This window comes from Pollachius pollachius (assembly GCF_949987615.1).
Source record: "Pollachius pollachius genome assembly, chromosome: 8".
Lineage (NCBI taxonomy): Eukaryota > Metazoa > Chordata > Actinopteri > Gadiformes > Gadidae > Pollachius > Pollachius pollachius.
Window position 1 is genome coordinate 3,450,593 of NC_136941.1, and position 19,657 is coordinate 3,470,249.

Genomic DNA, 19,657 nt, shown 5'->3' on the forward strand with positions numbered 1-19,657 from the left:
TGTATTACAGTAAAAAAAGATGTATTTATTGTGTTACCTTTTTTGTACTTGTACTTGCACTGATTTCCTCATTACATCCCCCGAAAGTCAAACATTTTCTTACTGTAGTGTTTTTCATTTTACTTATCAGTGCAATTACTGTACTGTAATTTACCAAAATAGGTAACATTGGTGTATTGTCAGAAGAATGTTGCAGCATCAACTATACGTGTACAGTTTGACTCTGGGAAGCTGGGATTGTGAGTTTAGCCCATTGGAGCTCATTGGATATACAAATATGCATTGTATCCTATTCTGATACTATTGTGTCAATGCAATATTTATATGAAATATTCACAGTATTTTATGACAATATGGCAACAGTCTTTATAATATATGTACCACCTAATTGCAACTTTAAAAAAGAAAGATATTTCTAAACAATTTTTTACATTGGAATATGTAACATGGCCTCATGAAGCCAAAACATATGTAAATAGTATTTTGATGGAAGTGTTTTGAATTGATCACACCAGTGTTTAATTGATGCTCTCTAAGAGATATTCATTTGATAGCTGTGTTTACTGTTCGGTGGAAAAAATCAGTTTTGAGAAGAATTTGTGTAGTTTTGACAAAATGATTAACCCTTCTCAGGTTTGTGTTTAGAGCTTTGAAATTGGGCTATAGTTTCGGAAAACGTGTTTAAACGATTGAGAAAAACTGTAACAGCCTGTTAAATTCTTTCTCCTCACCTGTTATGCACATGCAAAAACGTATGTGGTGGGTTGGTTGGTTGGTTGTGTGTGTGTGTTTGTATGTGTGTCTCTGTGTGTGTGTGTGTGTGTGTGTGTGCGTGCGTGTGCGTGTGCGTGTGTGTGTGTGTGTGTGTGTAGGTAACTCTGCTATCCTTCAAGGTAGAATCCGAGTACACCTTCGTGGATTTTATTCGAGGAGGGTGAGTGGAATAATGATCAGCATTCTGGGTCAACAACATACACAAACACTCACACACACCTACACACAGACAAACACAATTGCACACATGTATAAATACATAACACACACACACACAGAAGGACACGCATTTACACAAACACAACCCCCCCCACACACACACACACACAAACACACACACGCACACACACACACACACACACACACAGATACACACATACAAACATACATGCGTGCATAAAGACTCTGATGAATTAGCTTAGCACACCACATTATGTTCTAGGTGTGTGTCTCCAATCTCTTCTGTAAATATCTCCTCTGTCCTTCTATCCCCTTTAATCACCATGTTAATTAGCTCTGGATAATTAGCTTTAGCTCATAAGCTCGCCTGGACGTAACTTAGCACTGGAACCCAGTCCACGGGGCAGAAATCTCCTGCAGAAATGACATCATACTGAGTGTGTGTGTGTGTGTGTGTATCTTTAAATATTGTGTTATTGTGGGTTTATATTTCATTTTATGATTCCAACAGAACGCAGCTGAACTTCACCGTGGCTATCGACTTCACCGCATCCAACGGTACGACACTCCTACGTTCTGTGTGTTCTACTATTTTAAAGTAGGTTCTATCTGTTCTAGTATCTTAGGTTAGGTTCTAATTATGTTCTGGTATCTAAAGTAGGTTATATTAACGTTCTAGTACCTTAAACTAGATTATATTTATGTTCCGGTATCTAAAGAAGGTTAAATTAACGTTCTATTATCTTAAGTAAGTTCTATATGTTATAGTATCTTAAGGTAGGTTCTATTGATGTTCTGGTATCTAAAGTAGGTTATATTAACGTTCTAGTACCTTAAAGTAGATTATATTTATGTTCTGGTATCTAAAGAAGGTTAAATTAACGTTCTATTATCTTAAGTAAGTTCTATATCTGTTATATTATCTTAAGGTAGTTTCTATTTATGTTCTGGCATCTAAAGTAGGTTATTTTAACGATCTAGTGTCTGAAAGGAGGTTCTATACATGTTCGAGTATCTTAAGGTAGATTCTATATATATAGAGATAGAGTTCTGTGCGATTGTTTTTCACGTAGCGAGACAGAGGCCCATCGGTGTTGACTTGGCCCTCAGAACACATCCCTCAAATCAATCAGCGCTTCCTCTAAGTTTTAGGGGAAGTGCTGTTCGACTTGAGGGACAAAAGGACACACAAAATCCATTGTTTTAGCGTCTGAAGCAAACGCAGTGCGGGTGTTCCTGTGGCGGACACAAAGGGTCGTTCACTAGGAGAACGTTATCGTCCGTCCTCTCAGTGAACGACGACCATTGGCCCTTCGCTTTGATACCCCACCTCGTGACCCGCTCAACCCGGACCCCTCCTGCTGGAGCCCCTCAAACGAACCCGGGCTAGGGCTAAATATCTACTCAACCAGGTGGCAGCCCCTGGTGTGTGTGTGTGTTTGTGTGTGTGTGTGCGTGTGCGTGTGCGTGTGCGTGTGCGTGTGTGTGTGTGTGTGTGTGAGTGAGAATTGTTATTCATGTATTCTTCTACCTCATCTCCTTTTTTCATTTTCAATTGTGCCACTTTATATGAGAGAGAGAGGGGGGGGAGAGAGAGAGAGAGGGGGGGAGAGAGAGAGAGAGGGGGGGAGAGAGAGAGAGAGAGGGGGGGAGAGAGAGAGAGGGGGGGAGAGAGAGAGAGCGAGGGGGGGAGAGAGAGAGAGGGGGGAGAGAGAGAGAGAGAGAGGGGGGGAGAGAGAGAGAGGGGGGAGAGAGAGAGAGAGAGAGAGGGGGGAGAGCTACGAGAGAGGAGGGGAGAGAGTATAACAGAGAGAGAGAGAGTGGGGGAGAGAATATAAGAGAGGTAGAGGAGAGAGAGAGAGAGGGGGGGAGAGAGAGAGAGGGGGGGAGAGAGAGAGAGAGAGGGGGGGAGAGCTACGAGAGAGGAGGGGAGAGAGTATAACAGAGAGAGAGAGAGTGGGGGAGAGAATATAAGAGAGGGAGAGGAGAGAGAGAGAGAGAGAGGGGGGAGAGAGAGAGAGAGAGAGGGGGGGAGAGCTACGAGAGAGGAGGGGGGAGAGTATAACAGAGAGAGAGAGAGTGGGGGAGAGAATATAAGAGAGGGAGAGGAGAGAGAGAGAGAGAGAGGGGGGGAAGGAGTGTGGGAGAGAGAGAGAGACAGGGAGAGAGAGTGTGAGAGAGAGAGGAGAGGAGCGAGACAGGGGGAGAGAGTGTGGGAGAAGAGCGAGACAGGGGGAGAGAGTGTGAGAGAGAGAGAGGAGAGGAGCGAGACAGGGGGAGAGAGTGTGGGAGAGAGAGGGAGAGAACCGAGACAGGGGGAGAGAGAGGGAGAGAGTGTGGGAGAAGAGCGAGACAGGGGGAGAGAGTATGAGAGAGAGAGAGGGAGAGGAGCGAGACAGGGGTAGAGAGAGGGAGAGAGAGGGAGAGGAGCGAGACAGGGGGAGAGAGTGTGAGAGAGAGAGAGGAGAGGAGCGACACAGGGGGAGAGAGTGTGAGAGAGAGAGAGGAGAGGAGCGAGACAGGGGGAGAGAGTGTGGGAGAGAGAGAGGAGTGAGAGAAAGAGGAGGGGGGGGGAGACAGTGTGCATCTGAATATTTTTGTCTGTCAATCATTCCCCGCTTCCTTCAGGCAAAGTGCACAGAGTTACCATCGTGACTCCATTTAAAACTCTCTCCTGGTTGGATTTTCATTGATTTCATCTGCCTGTGTGTGCACAAGTATAAACATCTATGTAGTACAAATCGATTGTATATATATTGCATTTTTTGCATATATCGAGGTACTCCAGCACACCGCCTGATGAATTTTACAGTATAGTTTTAGTAGCGTATACATATATATGTATATAGATATGTAATGTATATTTATAATGTATATGTGTTGCAGGCAGTCCGTCCCAGTTTAGCTCTCTCTGCACTACACGAGTACTGTATTCATAGTGTATATTTAGTATACATGTGTATATATGTAATGTATATCTACATGTTGCAGGCAGTCCGTCCCAGCCCAGCTCTCTGCACTACATGAGCCCGTACCAGATGAACGCGTACGGGATGGCGCTGAAGGCTGTGGGAGAGGTGATCCAGGAGTACGATAGCGACAAGCTATTCCCAGCCTACGGCTTCGGGGCCAAGCTGCCCCCCAACGGGAATGTGTCCCACGCCTTCCCCCTGGTCCGAAGCTACCTATGAACTATAGACTATATACATATGTATATATATATATGTATATATATATACAGGGTGCGATTTGCCGGTGGGGATGGTGGGGATTATCCCCCCCCTCTGGTTTACACGTCCTACCCTCTGCTGAATTATTTTTATCCTCGGTGGGGATAAAAATTATCCCCCCCACCCAAAGTATTTTCACCATTACATTGTAATAATTAACAACCAAAATACACAGGGTCCGTCTTCATTTTGAAACATTTTAAAATGTTTCTCAAAATTATCCCCCCCTCTGGTTTTTTCACAAATCGCACCCTGTATATATATACATATATATATATAACTCTATATATTTATAATACAAATATACATATACACGCCTCCTCCATGTTCCGTAGCTACCTATAAACTATAGACTATATACATATGTATATATATATACATATATAACCATATACATACATACCTATGACCTATAGACATGGATACATATATATATATTTATAAATATATACACATAGACATGAATGTATCCATAAATATTGATGTACTGTTTATAGATATACTATACATACATACCTATGTACTATCGACATATACATATATGTATATATACATTCGTATATTTAAATACACATATATCCACACACACATGTATAGTTATGTACTTTAGACATGGATACATATATATATGTATATATATAGGTCATATACATATAAACATATATGCATAGATATACATACCAATTTTCACAGAATGGTTGAACACTTCTGATATCATAATTGGTCTCTAGAGTGAATAAACACATAACTGTCCTGATCAGCTGACAGGTCAGTGTGTGGGTGAGTGATGAACGGGTGAATGTCAACTCATTTATACGCATCAACACACATGTTTACACACGCGTAAACACATTTACATAACACAATCATGCACGCAATTGATTGAGAAGAAACACACATACATACACACACATACACACACACAAGCACTCTCACACTCACACGGACATACTCACACACGCACACACTCACGCGCACACACACACAGACACACAAAGAAACAACAGGAGCTGTCAGCCACACAACAGCTGCCGCTCCTCTTTGAGGAGCGACCTCATCTTCCCTCCCAGCAGGAAGTCACCACGCCTCACTTCCTGCTGAAGGAGCCACCAGCTGACTTAATTTAAAGTTCCCTGTTAGCTGTTTAAACACATTACTGTTGAGCACAGTATGTTGAACACTGTTCTACACAATCATTACATTATATCTGTTCCACACGTTCATCAAACACTTTACCCTGTTACACACAGTCATTGCATTAACCGGGTTACAGACATCCATTAAAGACGTAACCCTGATACACACATTCATCCCGTTAAATCTGTTCCACACATTCATTAGACAGTTAATGCTGTTACAAACCATTTTATCTGCTAAACACTTACTGTTAAACACTGAATACTAAAACAGCTTAATGCTTAATACTTAACACTACAACACTTAAATCTGTATATGTAGAAACACTTAATACCTAATATTGTAACACTTACTGTATACAAGGGTCAAGTTATAAGTAGCGTATTTTTTAATAGAAGCAGTCACAGTATATGTGCAAGTGAAGGATATGAATTATTCATTTGCATTAAGTCCTTGAGTTGACGTTTATCCAAAGGCATTAACACCGTATTACATCTCCAACACCGGCCAGGAAATAAGTGGGAAATGTAAACGGCCAGCAGGAAGGAAGCCTAGCGATAAGTAAATGATGTTACGTTATAGCAACGCTGCGCCTGTAGTGTTCGGATTCTCGGCTGTTTAATGTAGGGTCCCTCCACACTTGTGGAAGTATGGATGTAAACAGTGTTAATGTAGGATTCCTCCACTCTTCTGGACGTATGGATGTAAACAGTGTTAATTGCACAGGGAGATGCATGTCTCACAGTAGCTGCTCTCTTGTTCGTACACAGAGTGGAGATTTGGCAGGGTCAGAGTTAATGAGCTCGCATGTCAAACGCTCCCCACCCAATGAGAGAGGTTGGAGAGAAATGCCCAGCTTTGATTTCAAGTGATCTTTGTTTATTGAAATTGAAAGTAAGCTTGGTGTACCCGTGAGGATAATTAGAGAAATAGACTTAAGCATCCAGAGCTCCCTTCAAAGAGCAGGAGAGAGGGCTATGGGGATATTCTGCTCTGGTTAACGTCTTCTTAAAAAGATACACTTTAGAAAAGCCTCTTAAGAAGAGCATTGTAATCCGATTGTTATTTTTTTTGTGAAAGCTTGTGTATTGTTTGCATTCCAAACACATCCCCGTTCAATCTTTATCATCTTACATAACCTTACCCTGAATAACCTCCCCTTACCGGCTCCTAACGTAATCTTAAATTCCCCTATCTTATCTTATCTTATTCTACGATACCTTACCTGAGCCTTCTCCCTCGTATCCACCTGCCTTCCAGACTCTAATCACACTCTTGCTTGCCCTACATACAGAAATACATAACAACGTAAGGGTGTATGTTGTGATATGCAGTCACCAAACCGCCACACAAGCAGGTGACGAGTGCAGTCGAGCGGGGAGGGGGTCTGTCCTCGGCAGTGAGAAGTCCTCAGAGTGTGTGTCGGGGGGGGGGTGTTGCTTCTTAATCCCAGATATTGCGTGTGCTTGGGTCTTGGCCCTTGTTGGAGTCGGTTGGCAGCTGGTTGATTGATGGATCTGTTGCGGTGGAACTGGCCGTCTTGACGCTGGGGTTCCCAGTAAATGTTAATGGTTGCATTGGTCCGTGGATGTGTGACTTGTTTGTCGTCAGCTGGCGGGAGGTTTCCTTGCCGGTCTTTAAACCTGGGATGGCAATTTGTTTGAGAAGCCTTTTTTGTCATAGCTGTTGAGATGGTCTTTGCCCCCTGACAGCAATCGATAAATGAAATGCTCTGACAAAAATAATATCTGGTATCTGTCGCAGGCCTGTAATAAACCTGTCTAATCATTTTTTTCGGCCTGAATGATTGGACAGCCAATGTGTCCGTCTCCCTGCCTCTGAAGGGGAGGGTTGGGTTTAGTGCTGTTGGCTACCTTTTCTGACTGGTGTCTCCTGCCTACACTAGCTTTAATCTATACCATATAATACACACAATACTATACCCTTCTCTAGCTTTAATCTATACCATATAATACACACAATACTATGCCCTTCTCTAGCTTTAATCCATACCATATAATACACACAATACTATACCCTTCTCTAGCTTTAATCTATACCATATAATACACACAATACTATACCCTTCTCTAGCTTTAATCCATACCATATAATACACACAATACTATACCCTTCTCTAGCTTTAATCTATACCATATAATACACACAATACTATACCCTTCTCTAGCTTTAATCCATACCATATAATACACACAATACTATACCCTTCTCTATCTTTAATCTATACCATATAATACACACAATACTATACCCTTCTCTAGCTTTAATCCATACCATATAATACACACAATACTATACCCTTCTCTAGCTTTAATCTATACCATATAATACACACAATACTATACCCTTCTCTAGTTTTAATCCATACCATATAATACACACAATACTATACCCTTCTCTAGCTTTAATCTATACCATATAATACATACAATACTCTTCTCTAGATTTAATCTATACCATATAATACACACAATACTATACCCTTCTCTAGCTTTAATCTATACTATATAATACACACAATACTATACCCTTCTCTAGTTTTAATCTATACCATATAATACATACAATACTCTTCTCTAGCTTTAATCTATACCATATAATACATACAATACTCTTCTCTATCTTTAATCTATACCATATAATACATACAATACTCTTCTCTAGCTTTAATCTATACTATATTATACACACAATACTATACCCTTCTCTAGCTTTAATCCATACCATATAATACACACAATACCATACCCTTCTCTAGCTTTAATCTATACCATATAATACACACAATACTATACCCTTATCTAGCTTTAATCTATACCATATAATACATACAATACTATTCTCTATCTTTAATCTACACCATATAATGCAAAGAATGCTATCAATACTGAAGTTTGCTACCTTACCTTAACCATACCTTAACCAGGCCTTCCCTCCGCCCTTCAGAGCGGCGACAGCGTGAACCCTAACTGCGTGGGGATAGAAGGTGTGCTCCAGGCCTACTTCGAGAGCCTGCGGACCGTCACTCTCTACGGACCCACCAACTTCGCCCCCGTCATCAACCAAGTGGCCAAGTCAGTGTCGCTGTACAGCAGGATAGCATGAGGATTATTAACATTAATGATTAATATCATTATTAATGATATTATAAACAGTTATTATTATTCTATAGAACCCTTGACAAAATGCTTTACATGCATTCAAATAAGCCTGTTTTAATGTGTGTGTGTGTGTGTGTGTGTGTGTGTGTGTGTGTGTGTGTGTGTGTGTGTGTGTGCGCGTGCGTATGCATGCATGCGTGTGTGTGTGTGTGTGTGTGTGTGTGTCTCCAGCTGTGCCGCTGAAATAACAGACGGGTCTCAGTACTTTGTGCTGCTGATGATCACAGATGGAGTGATCTCAGACATGCTGCAAACTAAGGAGGCTGTGGTCAACGTGAGTACACACACACACACACACACACACACACACACACACACACGCACACCTGAACACACACACACACAAACACACCTGATCACACACAACATATATCCCATACATGATATAACAACATATATCATGTATGGGATGTAATGATTTTCTGTTTGTGATGTAATGATCTCCTTTTTGTGATGTAATGCTATTCTACTTGTGATGTAATGATCTTCTATTTGTGATGTAATGCTCTTCTACTTGTGATGTAATGATCTTCTGTTTGTGATGTCACTGTCCAGGCCGCCTCCCTCCCCATGTCCATCATCATCGTAGGGGTGGGGCCAGCCGAGTTTGACGGTAAATTTCATTGGATTATATGAATTTAATGGTTGCTCAGCTGAATAAGACTATTTTGCTAAAGTTACCTTTCTCTGAGCATGGGATGGTTTGTATTCTTTGACTTCGTTTACATTCCAATTTGAATTCCATTGTGATCTGGCTTCCATTGTGTTTGATTTCGTTGTGTTTGATTCCGTTGTGTTTGATTCCGTTGTGTTTGATTCCATTGTGTTTGATTCCGTTGTGTTGGGTTCCGTTGTGTTTGATTCCGGTGTGTTCCGTTGTGCAGCGATGGAGGAGCTGGATGGAGATGAGGTGCGAGTCTCCTTTAAGGGCCGTGAGGCTGAGAGGGACATCGTACAGGTAAACACACACCGCCTTTTCACAATAAAAGACTGGAAGTGGGATTTATTATTATTTATTACCTAATGATTGCAATTCACATAGTGTTATTTAATTTAATGTGATAAATTTTCACTTTAATACAAACTCACTGGTGAATTTGAAAGTATTTTAGGTAGAACTCATGAGGTTTAAGGTACCCTCGTTTCACTATCCTGTCCTGCCTCGGCCCTGAGGCCTTCTGGGTAACTGAGTTCCTTGTATCCCTGTACCTTCCTGCCTCGGCCCTGAGGCCTTCTGGGTAACTGAGTTCCTTGTGTCCCTGTACCTTCCTGCCTCGGCCCTGAGGCCTTCTGGGTAACTGAGTTCCTTGTGTCCCTGTACCTTCCTGCCTCGGTCCTGAGGCCTTCTGGGTAACTGAGTTCCTTGTGTCCCTGTACCTTCCTGCCTCGTTCCTGAGGCCTTCTGGGTAACTGAGTTCCTTGTGTCCCTGTACCTTCCTGCCTCGGTCCTGAGGGCTTCTGGGTAACTGAGTTCCTTGTGTCCCTATACGTTCCTGCCTCGGCCCTGAGGCCTTCTGGGTAACTGAGTTCCTTGTGTCCCTGTACCTTCCTGCCTCGGCCCTGAGGCCTTCTGGGTAACTGAGTTCCTTGTGTCCCTGTACCTTCCTGCCTCGGCCCTGAGGCCTTCTGGGTAACTGAGTTCCTTGTGTCCCTGTACCTTCCTGCCTCGGTCCTGAGGCCTTCTGGGTAACTGAGTTCCTTGTGTCCCTGCGCTGCAGTTTGTTCCGTTCCGGGACTACATCGACCGCACGGGGAACCAGGTGCTGAGCATGGCCCGGTTGGCCAAGGATGTGCTGGCCGAGATCCCTGACCAGATCCTGTCCTTCATGAAGACCCGCGGGATCGAACCCCGACCCGGCCTCTCCTGCTCCCCTCTGCCAGACCTCCCAGGACACATCTGACCCCCTACTGAGCAACCGCAGACCTACCTGACCAATCACAGAGCTATCTGACCCTGCCGACCAATCCCAGAGCTATCTGACCCAACAACAGACACATCTGACCCCCTACTGAGCACCACAGTCTCATTTGAACTAACTGACCAATCACTGACCAACCACAGACCTATCTGACCCTACTGTTCAATGAAAGATTTTTCTGACCCTGACTGACCAATCACAAACCTATCTGACCCCACTGACTAATCACAGACACATCTGACCAATCACAGACCTATCTGAACCACACTGACCAATCACAGACCTATCCGACCAATCACAGGCCTATCTGATCCCCCTGAATAACCAGAGACCTTTCTGACCAACCATAGACATATCTGACCTTCATCATATCTGACCCCATCTTATCTGACCTTCATCATATCTGACCTCCATTACAGACCTATCTGACCTTGTTTCCCGCTATAAGATTGAATAGTTTGTCCATGAGGTGGCTTCATGTCTTGATCAGATATGGTCAGTTGGGTGTGAAATTTAGATCTGCAAATCATGTCTGAGAGAGTAGAGTCAGCCAATGAACAGCCAATATTCATGAGGGAGGGTCAGGGGGAAATAGAGTCAGCCAATGAACAGCCAATATTCATGAGGGAGGGTCAGGGGGAAATTGAGTCAGCCAATGAACAGTCAGTATTCACCAAGGAGAATCAGGGGGAAATAGAGTCGGCCAATGAACAGCCAGTATTAATAAGGGCGGGTCAGAGGGAAGTCTAGACTGGATTTAAAATGCTGAGAATGTCACTTGAAGTGGAGCAGGTGAGGGCTGGCACCACCGCATTTATTACTTGTTCTTCTACATCCGCACACACGCACATGCACACGCACACACACACACACACACACACATACAAACACACACGTACACACTCTCATAGACACAATTGTGTGAGCCACGCCCGGCCTCTTCTGCCCAGCTGGGTACAGATTTGTTACCCCCCCTCCTACCCCCTCAAACCCCCCACCACTTGAGAAATGCCAATCTCTGAACCCCCTGGGGGTCTGTGTGTGTGTGTGTGTGTGTGTGTGTGTGTGTGTGTGTGTGACAGATGAGAGTGGAGTGAAGGATACGGTGTCAGAGAGACCACATAAAGGAGTGGAAAGATAGAGAGACGATTAGAGAGAGAGAGAGAGAAAGGGGGGTGAGTGGAGGAAGAGAGGGAGAGAGAGAAAGAGAGAGAATGGAGACGTGCGAGAGGTATGGAGAGATTCGAAGGAAGAGGAGGAAGGGGGAGGGATTGGGAGAAAAGGAGAGAACAATGATAATGTTTCGCAGAGAGAGAGAGGGATGGAGATAGAGAGATAGAGAGGGAGAGAAAGCCAGAGAGAGGGAGAGGGTGGGAGAGAGAGGGAGACGGGGGGAGAGAGAGTGGGAGAGAAAAGAGACAAGTGAGAAGGAAGTAGAGATTGGGAGATGGGTAGAGAGAAGGAGAGAACAATGAGAATATTTAGTGAGCGAGAGAGAAAAGGGGGGTGAGTGGAGGAAGAGAGGGAGAGAGAGAGAGAGGGAGGGAGAGAGAGAGAACGTGGGACGTAGAGAAACATCAGATCAAAGTGTCTGGCTGGAGAGAGGGTGTTTGATGTTTTGCGTCATCCCAACACACGTTCAGAAAATCATAAGTTGTTCCTGTTTTGTGTGTCATTCACAAAACTAACAAGACATGCAGATGTATCTAGAAGCAATAGTCCTAATACATACACGTGTAATACTTTGCCCATCATTACGCCCATAAATTCTGTCAGAGCTTGATACAGGCTGTTGAGCAAGGGAACACTCCCACCTAGCGGCCAGGGTGTGTAACTATACGCTTAAAGCCCCATTCCGCTTCTACTAATTAACATCTTAATCAGAAGGTGTATCTCGAAGCAGCTGTTGACTTTGTGTATCGGTTTTCCATGTTTCTGCATGAAGATTCTCTGATTCGCCGATTTAGTGTCACGGCAGGACTCGAACTACTGAACTTTCAGATGCATGAGTTGTTTCTTTGCTCATTGACGTCGTAACGTTAAACCGTGTTCACTCACACGCTGCCGATACAGTCGTCCGATCGATAATCTATACCAAGTAGCTTTATAATGTACTATACTATCTTGTTGGGTATATCTGTGATCCGCCACCATTCTGCTGAATGACGAGGGTATAGATATCGGGGCAGGATGGGACTGGACGTTCCTCGACTCTTCACTGATCCAAACATCATCTCCATGATTATGACCCATCCTTGCAATGATCATTACTTGATGAATACGATATTCATTCGTTTTTCTGCACATAATCCATCAAGTGGAACGGTTTTAATTGACTCTATTTGTGAATCAACCCAAAAAGGACCTGCTGTAATACTACTTGGTCGTGTTTCTGCTGTTTATTATTCCCGTCCTGTTTACTGCACTAAGAGAACAATGTCGTGTTCTGCATGTCTGAGAACTATACGAAGTGTTGTGTTTTTACTAAGCGTGATGTTGACTGTCCAAAAATAATAGAGAGATTGAGGTTATATCTCATCATATATGCACTCCAATCGACGCTGTACATTTGGAAGCTGTTTAGAGGTGCTGTACGTAAGATTTATGAGCTGTTTTTGTGTTTTTTATTGGAATGTAATCGACAACCCGTCAGCTATTAGTGAGTACAAATATCTGTTAGAATATCTGTTTCAAATCACCTGAATCTGTATGAGCCAATTTACATTTAATGATCGCTCCCTGGCTTATTTCTTGCCATTCACAGCTTCTCTTCCCTGATTGAGGAGCAATCTTACCTGTTGATCCCAGATGTGTGATTTCCTCACTTCTCAAAGGTGGAAAAATGAAGAGAGGGAGGGAGCAGAGAAGGAAGGGAGGGAGGGAGCAGAGAAAGGAGGGGAGGTTTTTGAGTGATTTAGTTTCAGAACCATGCTGTCTTGTGTTTACAGCTCTCCAATCTTACTCACAGCAGCTTTAACGCGGGACATGGCGATGTTTTGTGTTTCCAGGTTTTTTTAATCAAACGAGATGGTGTTTTACTTCTTGTGGTGCGGCGTGTACCCGAGATATGTGCAGAGAAGCTAGGACACAACATGAAGGAGATGTCTCTCATGCTCTGTCCTTCCTTGTTTTAGTCTGCACATAATCTAAAGGTTCACACTTTGCATACGTCCGATAACCACAGACCAATAGGAAAACAGGTACCATCACTGGTGAAGGTGTTGTTTGATGATGTCTTTGTATTATACTGAGTCTTGTGTCTTATAAAAATATATACATATATACCACTCGGTATATACTATACACTTGTCAAGTCAACATACCAAAAACATGATGGTCAAGTGTTTCTTAGTCAGTACTGCAGGATGTTAGAGTGAAGGTCGGAGGTCATGACCTCAGGACACGTATATACTGGGTCTGTTTCTACATTCGTGTATCCAGTAGGAATGTAGTGTTGTTGAAACTTAGACTGGAGGGATAGTATTCTGTGTTTATGCAGGAGGTAATCTTATGGCTGTCACTTTCCATTATTTTCACGGTGGTTTAGAATAGGCCTCATTTTGTTACCGCGGTTACCACATTAAGTATTAAAGTATTTTAATTATCACACGCTGTCTGTCTGAATCTTCCAGGATTTCACAGCCCATCTGCAGAACGCACACACAACCCACAACGAGCTACGATTCAGTCCATGAGAAGGATTAAGATCCATGGTAGAGAGGAGGAGGGAGGAGAGGAGAGGAGAGACGAGGAGAGAAGAGGAGACAGGAGCAGAGTGAGGTGAAGAGGAGAGGAGAGACGAGGTGAGGAGAGGAAGGACGAGGAGAGGAGGGACAAGGTGAGCTAAGGAGAGATGAGGGGAGGAGAGGAGAGAAGAAAGGAGCAGAGTTAGATGAAAAGGAGAGGAGAGACTGATAGGAGAGAGATGATCGGAGAAGAATGGGGTGACGAGAAGAGGAGAGACGAGGGGAGGAGAGAATCTCTTTGGAAAGATAAAAGGAGGTAAACGAGATATCCAGCTCCTCATGTGCTCCCATCTTACATACCAGTGAACCCCTTCTCCTCCCCTCTCTCTTGTTCTCTCCCCCTTCTCCTTCTCCTCCACCTCCTTCCCATCAGCGAGTAGTGATGTCATTACGAGCGTTGTTTTAAAAATAAAAACATATTTTTTTACGAGTCAGTGGAAAGCAGCAGGCAGCAGGTCTTGGCGTAAACGTGAGGCGTTTAGTAGTGAGCGAGCTCCCCCTGCGCCAGGAACAGAGCGCGTTCTGTGGGGCTTTAGGTAATAGGTCAGCCTGCCGCAGCACAGCAGCCAGAGGAGAGCTATCAATGGAGCTCTTAAACGGGGGGGGGGGGAGTCACTTAGGAGGAGAAGGCGGTGCTGACGGAGGAGGGGGTGATGTGGGAGGAGGGGGTGGTGTAGAAGAACAGAGGAGGAAGGTGGTGGTGGTGGTGGTGGATAAAGAAGAGGCTGAGACGAGGAAGGAGTAAGAGGGGGAGGAGGGAGAGAGGAGTAGGAGGTGGTGATGGAGGAGGGGCCGGTGACGGAGGAGGGGATGGGGGTTGGGAGGGAGAAGAGAAGAGGAGGAAGATGGTGGTGGTGGAGGATGACGCAGATGCGGAGAAGAGGAGGGAGTTAGGAGGTGGGGAAGCGGAGGATGAGGGGGAGAGGAGGAGTAGGAGGTGGTGGTGGTGGAGGAGAGAAGAAAAGGGAGATCAGTGGTGGGAGAGGTTAGAGGAGGAGATGGAGGAGGGAGAGGAGGAGGCGGTGGAGGATAAGGAGGAGGTGGAGGATGAAGAAGAGGAGAAGTTCGACAAAGAGGTGGTGGAGGATGAAGACCAGAGGAGGAGGAGGAGGAGGTGTCTGCCAGGGTTAAAGGGCTGCCATTACAGGACGGCAGGACCTAATATTTTTTTGGGTGGTGGAAAACAAGGAGTTATGTTCCTCGCTCTAGGGAACATGTCCGGGCGGAGAGGAGGGCTGCGCTCGTCGCACGTCACGGAGGAACACTCTGGAGCAGTGTGGAAAAACAACCAATCGGTTCATCCACAATACACCAGACTTGTATGAAATATACTCCAGAATACAACCAAATACATTATTCAAAAATACGTTAGAGAACCGTAATCTAGGAAAGAGTAGGTAGGTTATTCTAGAACAGAGTACTACCGTTAGAATAGCGTAGGTCAGAGTAGGTTGTGAATGGAGCAGATGTGCGGAGCACGTTTAAAGCCGTGGTGGAACAAACCGACTGGACTCATGAGTCAGCAGTCATTGAGCCCTCCTCCACTCCAGGCGTCATTAACCAGTGGTTACGGCTCTTTCCACCTGAGTGGCCTACTGCTCACAACAACAACAGTATGTCCAGTGTGGTATTCCACTGACCTCACCTCCTTCTTCAGCTCTCCCTCCTCCTCCTCCACCTCCCCCTCCTCCTCTACTAAACACTCCTCCTGTTAGCTTGTTCTCCCGTCGCCAGCGCTCACACGTCACTGGAGGTACAGCCAGGAGAAAGATCTAAATGAAGACCACATGAAGGCGCCCTGAAGACCACCTGAAGACCACCTGAAGACCTCCTTAAGACCCCTTTAACTACCCGAAGACCACATTAGTAGAAGCTCCACTGGCAGTGATCCTCTGACCCACCATGGCAACTCGCTCCCCCCCCCCCCCCCCCCCCCCCCCCCCCCCCCCCCCCCCCCCCCACCCAATCCAGTGGTTTGGGTTCTTGACTCCCAGCCAAAAGATTCTGGGTTTGATCTCTGGTGTTTACAGTCTATATAAGATGTCCCTAACCCTTGTCCCGAAGGGGTTTGGACATCACAGGTCCAAACATAGTTACAAAACAGGTCAGCTCTGATAAACAGAACTCATCCCTCAGGCTTATTTCATCAATCCTATTTTTCCCCCTCGGGTTGGAGGAACAAATCTCTGGCTTTTGATCGTTCGATTGGGGATGCTGGCACTGAAAAGTAAAATAGTAATGACAGATATGAATCCATAAAAGAAGAGAGTGTGTGTCCTGCCTTTTCCAATGAAGTAACTGAAATCATGGGCAACAAAATCAAACAACAAAAATAGGTATGCCTCTTTCGGTTTCCATCTAATTTACACAGCCTTGAAAATAGCATGAAAGGCACTTTGTAGAAGAGTGGCACCACATAATTACCTTACATGAATCATAAGAGACATATTCATATACTCTAGTCAGGGTCCCAGAGGGAAATCTATGCAAACAAGCGCTGGAACAAACTACACTTTGGTCAAACATGTCATATGTAAACATGACGACTTGTTATTGTTTTTGTCCATAGGTCTTTTTTGATACACAACATGTGAATATATTAGCTTTCGGTGTCCCGGTAGCATGCAGCTCTATACACGTACATTTTTGTCAAATCTTTCCTTATAAAATGTGTAACATGACTCTGACATAGCAGTCAGACTTGATACAGCCGTTGGCCTACTGTATTTTGACGATTTGGACAGAAATGTTAACGACACCAGTTACACAAACCATACAAATAGCAGCTGGAAACAAGATAGTGAATGACCCGTGTAAAACCTGATTGATTTCTCAGAAGTTCTTAGAATTCCCTCTGGTAATCTAGTCAGACCTTGAAATGACATCACTGTTATATTTGTTGGCACAGAAAAGCACACAAACACACACACACACACACAGCGTTAACGTACGATGAGATGGTTTACCACGGCATTATTACAGTATTGAATGTCCTTGAGGCACACAGGGCTCACCTTTGACCTTGTCCTAGTTTTGTAGGGCTGGAAAAACAAAAACAAACTGGTGTATAATGAAACCCCAGAACAGCGCCCTCTGTGGCCAGACAGGGTGTTCTTCCAGAGCTCTCTAGCACTCTGGCCTCCTTGGGTTCGTTCCAAAATGTTCTTCCCAATGCTCACGCTGAGGCTTGATGCCTAGCACTTCAATCTCCAGCACTACTGTGAATCGCCGGATTAATTATATTAAATTCAATTTTATTTGCACCGGTTTAGGACTGGTTGTGTGCATTATGTTGTCGAGTTGTTTGGCCTCTCCGCAGAGACTGCTTTTATCTGATTTTTTCAAACCGATTATCGATTTCAATTGATTTTTTTCTACAGGTGAAAAAATGAGTGCTGTCAGTTTAACGCATTATTAACGGCGATAACGCAAAACCAATTTTAACAGCGTTAAAGCTCAGCCCCGACCGCCCACCGGGAATTCTCCCGACTTTCCCGATTACAACTCCGCCACCGTGTTTGTGTGTGTGTGTGTGCGTGTGTGTGTGTGTGTGTGTGTGTTTGTTTGTGTGTGTGAGTGTGTGTGTGTGTGTGTAGGCGTTATTCGATAGCCTGGTAATGTGTATAGGCCTACGTACGGTAGGAATATTCATAATGGTTTAAATAATAAATGTTATAGTATTTCCTATCTTTGCTTTGCAAGAGGTTTTTTTGAAATTTCAGTAATTTAAACAAATAAAGGCCTGGGCTATTGAAGTTTTACGGTAGGCCTACCACTGTCATGCACCTACCCGATGTCAAGTGGCCCGGGTTGAATTCACTGCGGGTCTCTCTTCTTACTGTCCTTCTCAACACTCTCTGATCTCACTAAAAGGATAGCAGCACGAAATCAAGGGATATTTAGAATGGAAAAAATGTGCGATTAATCGCCATTAATCGCGAGTTAACTATGACATTAATGCGATTAATCGCGATTAAATATTTTAATCCCTTGACAGCACTAGAATTTTTTGTTTTTGGGGAAAATTCTTTTTGGATTTTATTTGAAGAATAACAATGATTAACAATAACAAACTAACATATAACTGCGAGCAGCAATGTGGGGGTCAAGCAGAATAAGACTCCATAAACTAATTTTGGTCAACAGACATAACCGGTTAGGTGGCTACGTGATGACTGTCTCAGTGATTTCACCTAAAAATAAACATATTGGCAAATGGTTATAACTATGAAAATACATTGAAGTTGCCTTCTAAGGGCCGGAATAGACTTGCTGCTACAAAGGCGTTGATGATGCCCAATTATTTGGGAATCATCAGAATAGGGTCAAAAGACTGAGCCAAGTTTGGTTTGGATACATGAAAGCCTTGCAGAGACATGAGTTCACTTCCTGTTTGACGTTCCCCTGAGGTTAAAGGTCACCAAAATGTTTGGGTGTCCCCAGGATGATGTCATGAGTCTATGTATCAAGTTTGGCTATGATATCTTAAGAGTTGCTGAGAAATGGGCTTACTTCCTGTTTGGCGGCTTTGCTGTCAAGTTTGATTGGCTGTCGAGGCCACACGGTTTTTGCATGGGTCTTTGTTCCAAGTTTGGTTAATCTATGTCAAAGGGCTGCTGAGAAATTGGCTTACTTCCTGTTTTTCAAGTTTGGCTACGATATGTTAAAGAGTTGCTGAGAAATTGGCTTAATTCCTGTCAAGGCCAAACGGTTTTTAATTTGAAAAGGCAGTTTGACACATTCAGCTTGGTCTTAAGATCATATTGGGCAAGTTTCATGAAGATTGGACTGAATTTGTGGCCTGTGGATATGTACTATTGATTTTGACAACTTTCAACATGGCGGCCAAATTCTGATGTTTCCATGAGAAATAATATATTAGCTGTATGGGTTGGTCTGATAGTATCACCAGGCATTGACAATACATTTGAAATATACTCATGTGAAGAGAGAGGAGTTGAAACACATCTTCATTAATAAAAGCGCACCCTAGAGGTCAGAGGTCACCAATTTGATGAATGTCCCCATGATGATGTCATGGGACTATGTACCAAGTTTGGTTATGATATGTCAAACGGCTGCTGAGAAATTGGCTTACTTCCTGTTTGGTGGATTCACGGTTGAATTTGTTTGGATGTCGCGGCCAAACGGTTTTGAATTTGAAAAATCTATTTGATAAGTTTTGTCCAACGTGGTCAGACGATTATCTGGGGCAAGTTTCGAGAAGATTGGACAACATTTGTAATAGGAGATGCATTTTGAAGGTTTTTCACATAAACCAAAATCGCGGAAAATCCATCATGGCGCAAAACGACGACATAGGGTGTGTTGATTTCGTCTTGGCCCAATAATTGTGTTGTTGGAGTAATAATAATAGGAAAACGTAGAATAACACGAGGGACCACCGGCTCGGCGCTGCCTGCTGCAGGAGGCGGTGGTCCCTCGGCAGCGAGGCTCCGGCGGGAGACAACCGCGGTCAACAATCACGG

The 19,657-nt window shown here is 43.9% G+C and overlaps 2 protein-coding genes across 2 annotated transcripts in view; both read left to right on the forward strand.

Moving 5' to 3' along the window:
* Positions 1–2,344, forward strand: part of LOC307079792 (copine-8-like) — a gene marked incomplete at both ends in the record, with an annotated part of 37,437 nt that extends 35,093 nt beyond the window's left edge. The window contains 2 exons of the mRNA XM_079742298.1: positions 1,466–1,512; positions 2,208–2,344. Of these exons, the coding sequence (XP_079598424.1) occupies positions 1,466–1,512; positions 2,208–2,344 (184 nt within the window). The remainder of the gene's footprint in view (positions 1–1,465; positions 1,513–2,207) is intronic.
* On the forward strand, positions 1,466–10,404 carry LOC307079464 (copine-9-like; the record flags this gene model as incomplete). Its single annotated transcript, XM_079741822.1, has 7 exons — positions 1,466–1,512; positions 3,946–4,127; positions 8,289–8,416; positions 8,675–8,777; positions 9,059–9,116; positions 9,388–9,461; positions 10,222–10,404. Exons 2-7 carry the CDS (start codon positions 3,978–3,980, stop codon positions 10,402–10,404), a joined length of 696 nt encoding a protein of 231 aa, XP_079597948.1. The 5' UTR covers positions 1,466–1,512; positions 3,946–3,977.
* Between the last annotated feature and the right edge of the window lie 9,253 nt (positions 10,405–19,657).